Genomic DNA, 17429 nt, shown 5'->3' with positions numbered 1-17429 from the left:
AAAAATATGAAGAGGCTGCCACAGAGCAGGAACTTTATTATTTGCCTCCCAAAAAAATCTAAATTGAATATTTTATTATTGAGGATGATATCCAAAGTTGCCTCTCATGTCTAGATCTCTCAGCAGAGAACGGGAGCACATAAGCAATCAAGTGGAAATAATGTTGGCGTGGAAGAGAGAAAGGATTCTTCTACTGAAGCAAGTGCTATTCCAGGTGTGCATGCAGCTTATTGTCTTCTAGCATCCAAAGAAACCATTTTTATCCCTTTTTTAGAGAAATTTACTCTGTATGTGTGACAGAGACAGAGACAGAGACTTGGCACAAACATTTTCTCACCCCCATTCTCTCCCTCCCATACATAAAATTAGGAAACTTTCCCATCATATACAGACATTTTCAATACATGTTCAATGCATTTCTTGGACCTTTTGCTGAAAAAAAAATGAGGCCAAACAACCACAGAGACATTATTCTGTTTCTGTTTAAAAGCCAGTTCCAGCAGTGAAGCCAGAAAGATAGCAGGTGTTCTTCACAGAAGCTTGAACCCTGGTTGTTTTTTATATTAACAAGGATGAAGGAAAGTAGACCAGACTTTTCTTGACTATATATGCAGACCCTTGTAGTTCTTCCCAGGTGCCTTTTCATTACTTTTATGCAAAGTAAGCAAGTGTGTAGTTGACAAGAATAATCTTTATTCCCATCCTCTTTGACCAGAGACAAGTGGCTTCAAAGTACTAGGCCGCTGCTTAGATACATTGCAAACTAAGCTTTGTGCAAAAGACAGGAGAAAAATGGTTACTTGTGATGAGGCAACAGCATCCTAATGATGAGAAAAGCAATTCAAAGTGTTACCAGAGAAAATGATCATACCAGGTGGCAACACTTGCCCAACTTTTTCTGGGTTTGGAAGTGAGCAGGATTCATTTCCAATAAATCGGTGCCATTATGAATGCTATGGTATACCAAAGCTACTTTCAAATTGAGTTCAAATTTTGTATGAATTAATCTAATATCGCAAGGTGTTATACACAGAACGGTAGATTTCTATCTTGTAAAATATAAATAAGCTCTTGAAGACAAAAATTTACATCTAGAAATAATTTGAATGTTTTTGCTTTTACATGCTAAATATTATTAAATTGTGTTAGCCCATGAATATTCTGAGTGTTTCCCATGTACTAGCACAGTAATAGCTTCCTTGCTAGACTTCATTTTCTGATGAGGTAAAGAAGAGAGAGAAAAAAATATGAGGAAAAATCTAGGTTATGTAAAGCAATATAGTGACTTTATTGTTGAAACATGTAAATATCAAAACTAAAAACTCAATACTGTATCTATCTCCTTGGAAATAGATGCCATCAATTTCTCTGTGAATATTTTCAAGGAAATGGGTATAGACATAATATTGGAGATACAGTTTAAAAAGAATGAAAATCATGATGTCCCTAGGTTTTATCTCAACCTTACCAGTGAGGGTCACTTTATCAGTTCACTTTGTCATTAACATCATGCTGAGAGTCTTGGAGCTACTGAACCTTTCCATGGTGTTTAAAAATTATTGAGCAACTCTGAACTTTATTTTTCTTTTAAATTGTTCCAGTGTTTAGTTTGAAACGGTCCATTAAACAACAGTAGGATTTCATGGGCTGAAAACAGAATTTTAATTAAGCTTGCTAATTCACCTGGAATCTTAGTGTAATGCAAACAAAATTATTTTTAGATGATATTATTAATACTTAAACTTAAGAGTTGTGGCAGCTAAACAGTGAAAAAAAGTATAGGAAGAGGGTGTTTGGAAGGGAATGTTTAGGCTAACACTACTAGGCATACTATCCTATGTCCCTTATAGTCCAATTAACAATTGGAGGGTTCCAATTAACTGGAGGGCTTGGGACAGGGGTTGCTCCTATGTCCTGGTCCTGTTAGATCTCTCAGCGGCTTTTGATACCATCGACCATGGTATCATGCTGCAGCGGTTGAGGGGGTTAGGAATAGGGGGAACTGTTTTGCGGTGGTTCTCCTCCTTCCTCTCCGACCGCTCGCAGTTCGTGTTGACGGGGGCAGAGGTCAACTTCAAGGCGCCTTGCATGGGGAGTGCCGCAGGGGTCGGTCCTCTCGCCCCTTCTGTTCAACATTTATGTGAAGCCGCTGGGTGAGATCCGTGGTTTTGGGGCGAGAGTCCATCTGTATGCTGATGATACTCAGCTGTACATCTCCACCCCAGACCACCCCAACAATGCCCTTGATGTGATGTCTCGCTGCCTGGAGGCCGTGCAGGTCTGGATGGGGAGAAATAGGCTCAGACTCAACCCTTCCAAGACTGAGTGGCTATGGTTCCCGGCGTTGCAATATAGTCAGCTGGTGCCATCACTGACTATTGGGTGAGTCTTTACCCCCCACAGAGAGGGCCCGCAATCTGGGCGTCCTCCTGGACGTATGGCTGTCTTTAGAAGAACATATGATGGCCATGGCCAGGGGGGCTTTTTATCAAGTTCGCCTGATCCACCAGTTGCGGCCCTTTCTGGACCGCGACACCTTGCGCACAGTCACTCACGCCCTTATCACCTCCCGACTGGACTACTGCAATGCTCCCTACATGGGGCTCCCCTTGAAAAGCACCCGGAGGCTCCAACTGGTCCAGAATGCGGCTGCGCGGGTGGTTATGGGCGCAACTCATTGTGCCCACGTGACACCCCTCCTGCACGAGCTGCACTGGCTCCCAGTGGTCTTCCGGGTGCGATTCAAGGTGTTGGTTACCACCTTTAAAGCACTCCATGACATTGGACCTGGATACCTTCGAGACCGTCTTCTGCCACCAGTAGCCTCCCACCGGCCAGTTCGCTCCCACAGTGAGGGTCTCCTCAGGGTGCCATTGGCCAAATTATGTCAGCTGGCGACACCCAGGGGGAGGGCCTTCTCTGTGGGAGCCCCTGCCCTTTGGAATGATCTGCCCCCAGAAATTCGTAAAATCTCTGATCTCCGTGTGTTTTGCTGTGCCCTCAAAACCATGTTGTTCCGCCAGCTGGGCTATCAATGTAAAGATTTTAATTGGTTTTAAATGGGATTTTAAATTTGGGGTTTTATAAATTGGGCCTATTATTTAATAATTTTAATTATTTTTAAATTTTGTCTGTCTTTGTATTTTTAATTAGGCTGTACACCGCCCTGAGTCCTTTGGGAGAAGAGCGGTATAGAAATAAAATTAATAAATAAATAAACAATTTACTTTTATCCTTGTACTTTCTGTTGAGTAGTTGTTGCCTGAGGCTTATATTTATTTGTTTTCCTATTTATTTAGATATTGTAAGTCCATGTCATTCTCAGAGATGCTCATGTGAAATCTGTGCATAGCATGTACATAGCATGTAGCTGAAAAGTGATTTGCAATCTACATATGGGTATTCTGCACTGGAATCCTTGTCTTTGATCTTAGAAAGCAATTCCTGTGCAACTAGTTTGCACAACTATATGTACTTCCAATTATAAATTAGCATAAACCTATCTGGCAACCTTTGATTTTCTTACCATTTCATCTCCTTGAAATACTGCATTTTGTTGAGATCTATCTTTAAACAATTTTATTTAAAAAAAAACTAGTTGATACGCAGCTCTATTATTTTGTGGCTTTGAAGATTTCCTTTCTTTGGTTTTGGCACAGTTAGACTTTTGGATTTCTAAGAAAAACAGGCTTTCTTTTTGCTGACAAGTGTTTTTGGTGAAACATAGCAAACATATGTAGTCATCCTATGAACTCTGAACTAAATACCCACAAACAGAATAGTTAATGGATAAAATCGCTGCTTTAAAGCAATATTTTGTTTGAATATTTTCACTGTTTATTTAGGTCTTACCACACACTCAAATATTTCCTCAAATTTATTCAAAATAGTTAAGAAGAATAACCCCTGGAGTTTTTTCTATGAGGCTAGCCATCCAGAATAATTCATGCAGAAATTTCTTTAACATTCTGATGATAACTTAAATAGTGATTGCAGTGTTACTTTTTATGCTAAGATTTGTTATAATACCCAATAAGCTAAATTCTAGATAATGCTGAGTAAGATAATAAGAAATTATCTGTATCTGAACTAATTTCCTCAGTTGTTGATCAGAATATTATGTGGTTATTTCATTTATGTTACTGTGTCCTTAATAAATCATGGTGAATGTATATAGCAAAATCAGCACAATAAGCACACATCATTTCCAGTTTTTAAAATAGAATTCCAGCAATGAAAACTTTGGAATATATTATGAAGTCTTATAATATATTGCAAAGAGAGTATTGGTTTAAATTATGTCCTGAAGTATCATATAGAAATAAAGAAAATAAAACCTTTGAAAGTACATACCATTAAATATTAAGTTTTTCACTTATTACTTTTCAGGAAGTCCTTCATGAGATCCCCTTTATGAATTTTTCCTTCAACAAACTATCTTCCTTTGTAATCTTATTATTTGTATGCTTGCTATAGGATTTGGTCCCCAAAATTGGCATTTTATCAGATCTTTGACAACCAGGACATTGTAGCTTATAAAGCTAAATACACTGTGTAAGGAGTTCAATTCCCAGTAGTAAGGTTAAAACTACATAAGATCTAATACTAACAATAATAGCTTTATGTATCTAAATGAGTTCCAGTAAAGTAAAAACCTTAAACTGCCCCCTGACTGACAGTTTTTTGATACTTTTCCCCCAAATTCAGTTTATAATCTTCTAAATACAGTAACAGCTACATGTTCTGTTTCTTCAAATATGTTCCACTGCTAACTATTGATATTTTATTATTTTTCATGATATAAGAAAATAAGATACAGTAATAGGAAAGAGGTCTTGAATCTATTTCAAAAAGTGAAATTTAGAAACAATAGGATATTTTGAAGAGAAAGGAAAACTGCTCTGAATCTTCTGGAATGTTCTGTCAAGTTTATATGTTCTATGGCGTCTATAATGTTAAAAGTAAAACTTAGCTTTAGCACTGTATTACTTCTGCATCATCATTGCAGGCATATATATGCCAGAACAAACATTTAGTATGTGCTTAACTAAATATTGATAGTATCTGACCTGAACACCTTTAATCTAAAGAGTTTTACTATTCAGTTTATCTTCCCCTAGTTGTCGTTGTGCAATGCATGTAGGTTAATTCAGAGAAGAAACAAGCCCAATAGATATTTATGACATCTTATGATGATGTGTTGGTTAAAATAATTTATGGAGGGAAGACTGGGATGAGTCGACTTCATTTGAGAAGGCTACAGGCCAGCCGGTGTGAAGTTAGTTTGCCCTCTTGTGGTACACTGGTGCAACAAATGAACTAGTGATGGTGGCTGCCAGGACTTCTACTGTGTGTATAACATTGTAGCCTCCCTGGCCTTATATGCCATACACTAAATAATAATAATTTATGGTATATGAAATCAAATAAGAGTTAAATTTCTGTTATTTTAGAAATTTACTTTTTATATTTAATCCTAAAACTCACTGTACTAGCATGGAAGGGCCGAGCACAGAGCATATAACAACATTGTAAAGACTTACGATCACTGGAAAATATAGGCAGATATCTTAGGCAAATGTACTAGCACAAATGTCCACTGAGTGTATGACTACCTTTGATATAAAAGTCAGTATTCTTTTATAAAATAAAATTAACATTTTATTGATTTGTGTGGATTTTCAGGAAATAGCAAATAAATCATGGTGGCAATACAGTTTGAGAACTGTGGTAAAATTCAGAAACTATTTATTAGCATAGTCTCTCAAAATAATTTCATTGAGCTTACTGAGTTTCCACTTGGCTTACTCCTCAAATCATGTCCCATTAATACACATTTAAACTTCTTCCTCCAGCTACATGAAAAATGCTTGAGCAGAGTATATGAGCAAGATCCTCACTGATTCAGCTGGCTAAAAAACAGTTTGTGTGCAATAAATAATTAGAAATGATGGACACACTCTGTTGAATAATAAAAGAAAAGCTCTCACATTTGAATGGGTGTGGACTGGAAAGTAGGCTAGACTTTCCAGTCTAGCCTGGACTGGAAAGTAGGGGGAATAAAACCTTGGAAGAAGACAACAGCAAAGTATTTAAATATTCTTGTTAATAAAGGTACAAGGGAGTATTCCTAAAGTCATAAGGAATTGAGTTCTACTCAGAAAATTCACTTTATTTTAGTTGGCAGGCACAATTGGCAAAAATATTGTAATTCACTGAGGAATATTCTTGATCCTTGTTCTATTTTTCTTTCAAAATATTTTTTTTACCTTGCCATGGGTAAAATTTAAATGATTGAAAATGTTTTTAATTAGTAGTATCACATTAAGAATAGTACTATAAACCATTTTAATAAGCAAGACATGTTGGCACATAAAGGATTTAGCAGATTTTGCTTTTCTTACATAGTTTGCAGACTGCTTGGAGTCTTGGATTTCATTTCTGGCCACTGAGATTAAACCACAGCCATGCTTCAAATGGTCTCATTCTTATGGAATAGGCCAGTGATGGCAAACTTTTTTTTCCTCAGGTGACAAAAGGGCACATATGCGACAGTGCGCGTGTGACACCCATAATGCAATGCCCCCCGCAGGTCCCCCTGCATATGCACATGGCAACCCCACTGTGCTCCCCCCTGCATGCACACGCAACCTACGTTTTGGTGCTAGCAGGCCTCCCTGAAGCCGCCTTGAACCAAAAATGGGGGCGCCACACATCCCCACATCCCGGTTTTGTGCTAGCAGGCCTCCCTGAAACCTCCTAGAACCAAAAACGGGGCCTGGGAGCGCCGCACTGACCCCACCCCCAAGTATATGCACGCATCTCCCGGCAGAGACCCGAAAATCAGCTGGCCAGCGAGAGGTGCACAGGCATGTGCAGTGGAGCTGACCTGGGCGTCGGCTCGTGTGCCCACAGAGATGGCTCTGTGTGCCACAGGTTCGCCATCACTGGAATAGGCTGTTAATACTGACATTTTACAAAATCTGCTGCATTTTTACCACCTGAATGTACTCAGTAGTTATACATGACCTTTCATGTATCTTCCAAAAGTTGACGCATCTCTCAAGTAAAATACATTTCATAACCTTGCACTTATCCTCCACGTGAAATAAATAAGTCATGAAATTTCACCTTGTATACTAAGATGATTCAATGTGTAAGGTGTAAGGCTAACAAAACTGTTCCAGAGTCAATTAGAATTTTCAGAGCTCTCTTGATCGAAGCTCTGCCATTTTAAAAACACAAAAAGTAACGCATGAGATATTTATGAGAATTGTTCCCATGCCCCTTCAGTTTATGACCAGTGTCCTAATGGGATTTGAATTAAGAACGTCATTCATAACTTCCTTAACATTCCTAATCTATGTTGCCACTGAATATGCTTAGATGCAACTACTAAAATAATATCTTATATCCTTTGGCACTACAAGTAGTGCTCAACTTATAACTATTCGTTTACTGACCAAAGTTACAATGCATTGAAAAAAGTCCACACACTTAAGACCATTGTAACATCCCTACGGCCGCCTGATCAAAATTTGGCCTCTTGGTAACCAGAATGTATTTAGGACACTTGCCATGTCCTGGAATCCTGTTATCGCCATTTGTGGCCTCACCTGTTAGCTTCCAACAAACAAAGTGAATGGGGGGAAGCCAGATCCACTTAATGATCGTGTGATTCCATTAACAACTGCAGTGATTCACCGTGGCAGAAAAGGTCATAAAATTGAATGCAGTTCACTTAACCACCACCTTGCTTAGCAGTGGAAATTCTGATCTCAATTGTGGTCATAAGTTGAGGACCACCTGTACCTGTTGTATTATGACAGGCAGTTTATATCCCTAAGCAAATATCTTTGCTAATTCTCTCAATTTTTCCATAGATACCCAAATCCATTTTCCTTTTATATTTATGTTCATTTCTTTACTATATGTATTTAGATTTAAATGCATTCAAAATAGATCACATATTCTTTTTGTATACTTATATTTTTATATAAGTATACTTTTATATTTGTATACTTATATTATTATATTTTTTTATATTTTATCACTTTTAAGTATATGTTTAGAGAACAATGTATTATAAAATATAAACCATGTTAAAATATCAATGGTACATTAAATAGCTACTTCCACTTTTTAAAAATATTGTTCAGTCTTTTATAAATATTTATCTTTGAGAGAACTCAAAAACTATAAAGTAATTGGAAAGAAAATAGAACAGTGTCACACATTATAAGTTACATTTTATCCCATTTTGGGTTAGCGTGTGGAGTGAACTTTGACTTGTTAAACTTTTGTTGAAGGAACCATGAACTTACTCAGGAAGGCAAATCTAGATTCCCATGAGAAGTCTAATAAGCACTTGAAATATTACCCACTACTTACCGTGTTTCCCCGAAAATAAGACCCTGCCTTATATTTTTTTGAACCCTGAAATAAGTGCTTAGTCTTATTGCCATGCGCTTAAAAGCCCAATTGGGCTTATTATCGGGGGATGTCTTATTTTAGGGAAAATTTTGAGTAGTTTGGAGAACCGGCAAATACCACCTCTAGTTGGCCCCAGAGTGGGGTGGGAATGGAGATTTTGCAATATCCTTCCCTGCCATGCCCACAGAACCGGTAGGGGAAAAAATCGGATTTCACCCCTGAGTCTATCTCATATGAAATATGTAATTTAGTTATTATAGTCTACATTTATAGTGTTCATTCTGAAACCACATTCTAGAATAGCAAGTAAGGTTTGCTTTTAAACAGATATTGTTTAAATATTAATGATTTTGTGTACTCAGAACAGATATAACTGTTTTAAGTTGGGGAAGCCAAAGATAAATTTAATTTCATTTTAAGTATTTTAATGTTTGTATTGTGTGTTTTTAATTTTGGCTGTTCACCGCCCCGAGTCCTTCGGAAGAGGGGGCGATATAAAAATTTAATAAATAAATAAATAAATAAATAAATAAATAAATATAAAACAATTTAATGTCTCATATCAATTTTCCTTTTGGTAATATGTATATGCATGCAGCTATGTCAGTGATGGAGGTAGGTATGCATGTGTGCGTATTCTTTTGAGGAAGACAGGGTGTTAGCAGTTTTGGTGATTTAATTCTTTTGGGTTTTTGGATGATAATAATTACAAAGCTATGGATGGAAACCAACAGTAATTTTCGCTGGGAAATGGACGAAGAGAGTTTGATTTTTGATTGATCATGTGCCATCAAGTTGTTGTCACGCAGTTAATTATCACATTAATATATTTTCTCCATGACCTGGTCTTTTGGGTTTTCCAAAAATACACCCATTGTAACTATAACTGAGTCAATTCACCTTGCCTTCCCTCCATTTTTCCCAGGACTAGAGCCTTCTCCAGAGAATTAGGCCTTTTCGTAATTCGTGTAAAGAAAGAGATTATAATATTTTATTGATTATGATGTCTTTCAAGGCTGCTTGTTTACCAAATTGCTATTCTTGTACAAGAATCAAATCTACAGTTAACCCACTTAATATACTACTGGTCTTTGGTCAGTGTCTTATGGGATTCGGATCTGGCAAGAGAGGCATATTCCTGGTCCCATGTACTATGGAATGTCATCATAAGGGATCCAAGTAGAAAGCCTTTCCTGCTCTGGCACCCGTCCTTTCAATTCCCCTTGAACTTAGATGAGACACTGCTCTTCTGGCCTTGAAGAAGGGCCTGATGATATGACTACATCACCAGGCTTTGGGGGGATGGGGAGTCCAAGGATAGTCATGAGCATTTTCAGTTGTTATTCTGAATGGGATGTATTGTTTGCTGACTGTGATTATGTTTTTAGTTTTTAATTGTGGTCTAATGTGGTTGTATGCTTGTTTTTATTTATATTTTTATTCTTGGTTTTAGTCATTGTGAGCTGCCCAGAATCACATATGTTAGAGCGGTGGCTATACAAATTGAATAACTAAATAAATTCTGAGGATTAATTACCATTCTTATCTTGTTTAACATTTACATAAAATAAATAAATAAAATCCTCTTTAAAAATTTTAAGAATTTTTTTCTATCTTAGGTACATGATCATTATTATTTATCTTGGCATTCATCTGACAGTAACTTTCATATTCTTGCTAGCTACTGTGTTGGTTCATTCATCTCCACGGAGATTTGGCAGGAACTTGTTTTTCTTGTGGGTTTGGCATGTTTCTAAATCCTGTTGATGAAGCATTTTAGAGCCATTGAACAATTTATATTTTGGCAAGAAAGAAGCAACTTGAATATTTATTTTTACTTTATAAAGTTGTAACAGTAAGACTGAAAATAAGAGTGGGATGGAGAAGGTAATTAAAATGAGATAATTAGTTGGAAACCTGTGCAATGTTCATGTTTCTATATATTATTTGTTACATTATTGTATGAGTTGGAGTATTTCGCTCCTCCTGTAACATTTACTGAAACCTCAACACTGATCATTAAAATTATACTTGATCTTTCATGAGAAATACCAAATCTCTAACTCTAGCCCACTTCAGCCTGCTGGTTAGATCCAGCAAGGAAAAACTGCTGTAAGTCCCACACTTTTGGGAGATTCTGGGAGGGAGGAGGGCTGAGGCATAGAGATGCTGCTTTGTGTTGCAGCACCAATATTGGGGATATATTATGTTGGTTCTCCCTTTGTTGATATTTTTGCAAGTTTCTAAAGACACCACCCCCTCAAGGGTCTTCCATGATTTTGAGTTGCTGTTGCCATCTTTTATTGAATTTTTGTAATGTATTTCTAATTTTTCATGGGATTTATTTCATATATTTTTATATGAGCTCTGAGAATTGATTTCGATTGTGGCAACATAGAAAGATATGTTAAATACATACAAATAACGACATAAAAAAAGAGAGAAATACCAAATCTCATAACATGTTGGTATCTACAAATTATTTATTGCATAATAGATGTTCTGGTGTCAAATCTGCAAAAATTGATAGACTTTTATTGTGTTTCATGGGGAAAGCTGAATTTCTTCTAGGATTGCAATGGGCACTACTTTGCTCTCTCGTATAACTGGATACAGGTTCCCATTGTTCCACTAAGCTGATTCCAGAAATGATTGATTAGTTTACTGTTTTTATTGCTAATAATGTGATATGCATCACATATTTTTATTCAGAGATTCCTATTAAAAACTACATGAGGCAAAGTTTAGAGTTGCCAAGGAAATAATAGTAATGTTTGAAATTTCTAAATCTTCATTTCATCTATGTTGCATTGTATTACATTAGAAACAAACAAAATATTTGAGAAAAAGTATCAGAAATTTGTAAACATGATCATTTGTAGCTTCCTAAAGTGTGTATCTGAAAGTGAATATTTTAGACATGATTAATAGTTCACAGTTAATTAATAATTTAATTGTGAGCCTCCCAGAGTCATTTGCTAAGATGGGTGTCTATAGAAATCAATCAAACAAACAAGCCAGCATTTATTATATATGGAACTGCAGCAGTAAAAAGCTATACTATATATCTTAACCATGTTTCATTTTACTCTCCTTTTTTTCAGTGTTGAGGGTGAAGCTCCTGGAAGTGAAACTGGCACATCCCTGGATAGTTCATCTGCTTATCATCAAGGAACTATAACTCACAGCTCAGCTCTAAGTCCAGATCATTATGACCATTCTCCATATGGTCTATATTCTGTCTCCCCTGGACAGCAAAGGCCCCGGAGGCCAAAGCTTCAGCACTCAACGTCAATATTAAGAAAACAAGCAGAAGAAGAAGCTATTAAAAGGTCACGGTCCCTCTCAGAAAGCTATGAACTCTCATCTGACTTGCAGGATAAACAGGTATTTGAGCTGTACTGCTGTATTAATCGAGCTAAAAAAAGAAAGTACTAATTATCAACTTTCTTGAGAGATTTTTTTATGAGCCTCTAGTATTTAGTGTTTTTGTGTACAGATAGTCCTTGATTTGCAACCACAATTATGACCTGAATTTCTGTTGCTAAGCAAGGTGGTTGTTAAGTGAGTCACACTTTTTGCCCCAGTTGCTAAGCAAATCACTGCAGTCGTTAAATGAATCACACCTTTGTTAAGCAAATTTGCTTTGCCCATTCACTTTGCTTATTGGAAGCCAGCTGGGAAGGTTGAAAATGGCAATCATGTGACCCCCAGATGTTGTAACCATCATAAAGTCATGCTGGTTTTCATCATCCAAATTCTAATAACATGACTGTAGGGAAGCTATGATGGTCATCAGTTCAAAAACCAGTCATAAATCACTTTTTTCAGTGCTGTTAACATCAAACAGCATCAAGGTATTGTAATAATTTTGACTTGGAACCTTCCAGTTTACAGCTAACAGAGGTAGCATTAAGAGAGCATCTTTATTTCTGACAATTGCACAAGAATAGTATTCTGCCCTCCCTGTGCTAGAAGCACCTGCCCTCTTGGCCAGTTTCTCTGGAGTTTGCCAAAAGATGCCACATTATTGCTGTTCCTTCCTCTTCTCTCTTTTCTGAACTTCCTTTCATAACATAACTAATGGCCATGGAGCATAAGGAAGACCTGAGTGACTCCAGCTATTTCACCTGTCCAGCTGTTCCCCAGCTCCTTGGCAAACATGGTTGCAGAGTAGCTTCCAGGAAGGAAATATTGTGTGTAACAAGGAGTTGTTGCACTGCTGAAAAAGAGAGGAGAAAAAGCCAGGATCTTCTCTTACTTGCTTCCCACTGTTCTTAAAGTATTTTCAGAGGTGTTGCTCATCTCAGGTGGAAAACAGAGGGAAAGCAATAATCACTGTTACTTAGAGCTTTATGGACTGCAGCTGTTAAGTTGTAAGACAATGCTTGCTTTGGGAAAGGAAGGCAGAGGGAAAAACAAAAGTAGTTTTTGTTTCAGCAACTTGGGCAGGAAGGTTGCTCCTAACAGTAAGGAGGGTGAGCCATCATCTCTGGTCAAGCAGCAGAAACAAATATGTGCTTCTGCTTTGGGCTCTACCACAGTACTCTATCATTTGGAGATGCGTGAAAGAAACAGATAACGTCTTTTCAGCTTCCAAAATTTTTCTCACAATAGGTCCAGAAACTAGCTACACATTTAACACTGGTATATAGCCTACTGTTGCTCGGTAGAAAGTTCAAGTTACCCCAAAAGTCTCTTTATACTTCAAGATGACTATTTTATATCTGCAACAGCCTTATGAGGGAGATGCATCATAGTCTGAAATCATAATTGATTGGAAACCTCAAAACTTCCTGCTTTCCAAACTTTCCAAGTAATTATAACTGGAGAATACCAAATGGCAATTGGTTTTCTTTTTTTATATATGACAGAATGTATTTTTTAGCCTGCTTTCCATTAAAAATAATCAGAAAATAAGCTACAGTTGCAGGAATTATAACCTCAAGAAAGGGTGACATGTACTAAGTTGAAAACAAAACAATTTTTCATCAGACAACTGCCAATATATTTTTCTTGGCAGAATTGGAAATGATTTTCATGCATAGTTGCTTCTTCTTAAGGGGACTACATTCAGGTTTCAGATGATAGGATTCAGTTCAGAGGATTTATGTTGTCATTCATGAAATAATGGTGATTTGGTTACTTAAAAAGCAATGACATATAGGTGGCCAAAGTGAGATGGTTAAAAAAAGGATGAATATTTCATAGTGAAGCTTTTTATTCAATACATTTGTGGTTAATGGCATATAATGATTCCCTCCCTTTTTGACCCATGAGACTTTTGTATTATATATGAAAAGGCTTCACTGTTGTGGTTCTCAGGCTAATGAATTTCTCCTCATGCAGCCATCATGATGATTTGAGTTTGAAACCCATGCTTTAGAGATTACATATTATAAAATACATTCTCTTTTTAGGTTGAAATGCTAGAACGAAAATATGGAGGCCGTCTCATAACTAGACATGCTGCTCGTACTATACAGACTGCTTTCCGCCAGTATCAGATGAACAAAAACTTTGAGCGGCTCAGAAGTTCTATGTCTGAAAATCGTATGTCAAGACGCATTGTACTATCCAATATGAGAATGCAGTTTTCATTTGAAGGACCTGAGAAAGTTCACAGTTCCTACTTTGAGGGGAAGCAAGTTTCTGTTACAAATGATGGATCAAAAATAGGAGCCCTTGTCCAGTCTGGATGTAATGATCTTGCTGAATCGGCTACAATGAAATCTCCAGCAGCTTCCACAGACTTTGCTGATGCCATAACAGAATTGGAGGATGCTTTTTCAAGACAAGTAAAATCTCTTGCAGAATCCATTGATGATGCATTAAACTGTCGTAGTTTGCACTCTGATGAGGTACCTGACCAAGTCAGAAGTCGTGAAATAGAAAGAGATAGCTGTGGTCCAACTAAATCAACAAGCCATAATGTTGATCATAGGAAACTTGATGAAATGACTGCTTCCTACAGTGACGTTACGTTATATATCGATGAGGAAGAATTATCCCCACCACTTCCCCTTTCTCATCCTATAGAAAGACCATCAAGCACAGAGTCTGACTTGAGACTTAGATCAATAAACCCTTCTCAAGAATACTGGTCTATGACACATAAAGACCATAAAATAGACACTGACACAAGTTGTAGGAGTACCCCTTCATTGGAATCCCAAGAACAGAGAATGAGGATGGATCATCTTCCTTTGCTAACCATAGAACCACCAAGTGACAGTTCGGTTGATTTAAGTGACCGTTCTGAAAGAGGATCACTGAAGAGGCAAAATGCATATGATCGGGGAATTAGTAGTCAGCAAGATAGCCCAAAACACATATCACATGGCCTCCCTAGCAAAGTAATATCCCGAGAAGATCCAGAAACTAGGCATAGACCTCGGCCTATTGACAGCCACTTGGCTATTAACGGTACAGCAAACAGGCAAAGCAAATCTGAATCTGATTATTCTGATGGAGATAATGATAGCATCAACAGCACTTCCAATTCTAATGACACAATAAACTGCAGTTCAGAATCATCTTCTCGAGATAGCTTAAGGGAACAAACTTTGAGCAAGCAAACATACCACAAAGAAACTCGTAATAGTTGGGATTCCCCTGCCTTCAGTAATGATATCATCAGGAAACGTCACTATAGAATTGGACTGAACCTTTTTAATAAGTGAGTACAGTGCTTTTTTCTTTTTTATGAAATGATATTTACTTGATGCCTTGGGGTTCTTATATGTAGCAAGAAGTAATTTATCTCTACAGTCATGACTAAACTGCCTTGGTAACCTTGCATCATTTCTCATAATTTCATAGTGTGCATTTATAGCAGGTGGTCTTTTTAAACTTTTAAATACCCTTTTGTTTTCCTTCGTATCAATTTCAGAAGAAATTAAATATTGAAGGCATATTTAAAGAACTCAAGTAGACAATGTAAAAATAGAAAATCAATTACGGAAGAGGCTACATTCTCAATGTTCATCTTTTTTTTATTCTCAGCCCCAGCACTTGGCTCGTCAGGGCTCAGGTCCATTGCGCCCACCACGGGTCAGCTGAGCTGAGCTGCTGCCAGGGGAATGCTGGAGCCTTGGCTGCTGAGCAGCTGATTGGTGGTTGGATCGGCCTCCCAGAATACCACCGATCAGCTGTTCTAGGTGGCGGGGATTGCCGCCGCCTTTAGCCACCGCCTATTGCCACAGCCTATTGCCACAATCACCGTCGCTATCCGCCTCTGCCGATCGCCTTCGGCGGCAGCGATTAGTGGCGATTGCCAGTGGCGTTTCCGCCACCTAGAACAGCTAATTGGCAGTATTCCAGGAGGCTGATCCAACCACTGCTCAAAACAGTCCACCACAGAGTTCCATCTAACATCTTGTGGGAGCGTTAGCTTGGTTCCACCCATCCTTTTCAGAGCTGCTGCAGCAAAATGATTGTTACGGAAGTATTTAGCAATTTCAACAACATTAGTTTTTATTTCTGGAACACTTAAGTCTTTGGCTAAGAGGTGCAGCAAATGAGCACCTCAACCATATGTTATTAGCTTTGTATTCCCTTCTTGCTCTTCTAAATTTCTTCTCATCTTGGATACATTTGCAGCATTGTCTGTGACCAAACTGCGTATTAGACATTTGAATTTTTGTTCACATGTTATTATAGCTCTTACTGCCACTTCTTGTAAGTTTTCTGTTGTTATACAAGCACATACAATAGGATTATTGTGGACATTACTCCACCCATCAATATTTAGGTTAACAATTTTACCCTCCAGAGCTGTTGCCCATTGCTCCATTTCTCTGTCATACACTTTATCCAACAGTTTCCCTGCAACATCTGCTCTGCTGGGTGGACTGTATCCTGGTCTCAGTGACTGAACCATATTAATGAAATGTGGGTTCTCAGTCAGACGGAAAGAAGAGTTCATTGCATAAACAAACTGGGCAATTTTTTCATCAATTAACTCTTTTTCTAATCTGCTAGTTTTTATCACAAACTTATCTATGGTGGTTCCAGGAGGGAAGGGTTTTTTCTTTCTTTTAGGTGATAGTGATATGTGGCTGTGGGTGTCTGATGATGATGAGGCTAATGAAGCACTATCCTGGATGGATAACTCTGAAGCTGTAGAACAGGAGGATGGTGATCTTGAAGGTGAATAGTTTCCAGAATCCATGAATTCCCCTAAACAATGCTGTCATTTTATTGTTTATACAATTTCTGCTTATTGTACACAGCACTGCCCCAAAAGGAATATTTGCTTTTCTTCATAACTGTACCAAATGACAGTAACATGCAGTAATAATAAGAAATATAATTTTGCTCAAACATGACTGTTCAAGGCAGTCTTTAGAAATATGATTCAATAAAAATGTTTACCAACCTGAAGATCCTGCCTGTTCAAATGTGTTTCTTTGGTCATCTTCATCACAGCACTTCTCATGATGTTGCCTCATTCGGGCCACCAGGCCTTGCATTTCTTTGTTGCAGTGTTTGCAGTTTGCACGCATACCTGCCTTACCGATAGGTAAAGGAACTTCATTAAAATATTGCCAAACTGGGTCTCTTTTATGGCCTGCTGCCATTATAGGTTTTTTCCTCCAAGGAAAGAATGTGATAAACCTCAGGTCATACACACAAAAAGATCCAAAGACTTGTCTGTCTGTGGCTGTGCAGTATTGTGCTCAGAAAGTTTCACTTTCATTTTGTAATGCTTGTCTGCTTGCCCCTTCCTCCTCATAAGTAGTTTCACTTTCTTCTTGTGCAGATCTATTCCACTCCAAACAATCAGAAAAATATTGTTTCTATTCTATTCACTGAACTTCTTGTTGATTGATTCTGTATTCATAGGTTTGTAGAACAATAGGATTAAGGTCTTTTTCTCAACTCTCTTCATGTTATAAATTTTTGCTGTGAAGAAGAGGCATGTGATCTCTGCTGAGTCAAATTCAGTTTTGAGAATGGCAAAAGTAAACCAAGCATCTGTGATAATATCTTGT

At 37.6% G+C, this 17429-nt stretch overlaps 1 protein-coding gene across 17 annotated transcripts in view; it reads left to right on the top strand.

The window, feature by feature from the left end:
• The window catches only part of IQSEC1 (IQ motif and Sec7 domain ArfGEF 1), a 298864-nt gene that overhangs the window by 233296 nt on the left and 48139 nt on the right, over positions 1–17429 (top strand). For all 17 annotated transcript variants that reach the window (XM_060688352.2, XM_060688354.2, XM_034437795.2 and 14 more), the window contains 2 exons: positions 11538–11820; positions 13854–15112. In XM_060688352.2, coding sequence (XP_060544335.1) covers positions 11538–11820; positions 13854–15112 — 1542 coding nt within the window. The remainder of the gene's footprint in view (positions 1–11537; positions 11821–13853; positions 15113–17429) is intronic.

The sequence above is a fragment of the Pantherophis guttatus genome, chromosome 2, assembly GCF_059756535.1.
Source record: "Pantherophis guttatus breed Tessera chromosome 2, ASM5975653v1, whole genome shotgun sequence".
NCBI classification, from domain to species: domain Eukaryota; kingdom Metazoa; phylum Chordata; class Lepidosauria; order Squamata; family Colubridae; genus Pantherophis; species Pantherophis guttatus.
Note: the sequence above shows the minus strand (reverse complement) of the source record. Positions and strands in the feature narration are given on the sequence as shown.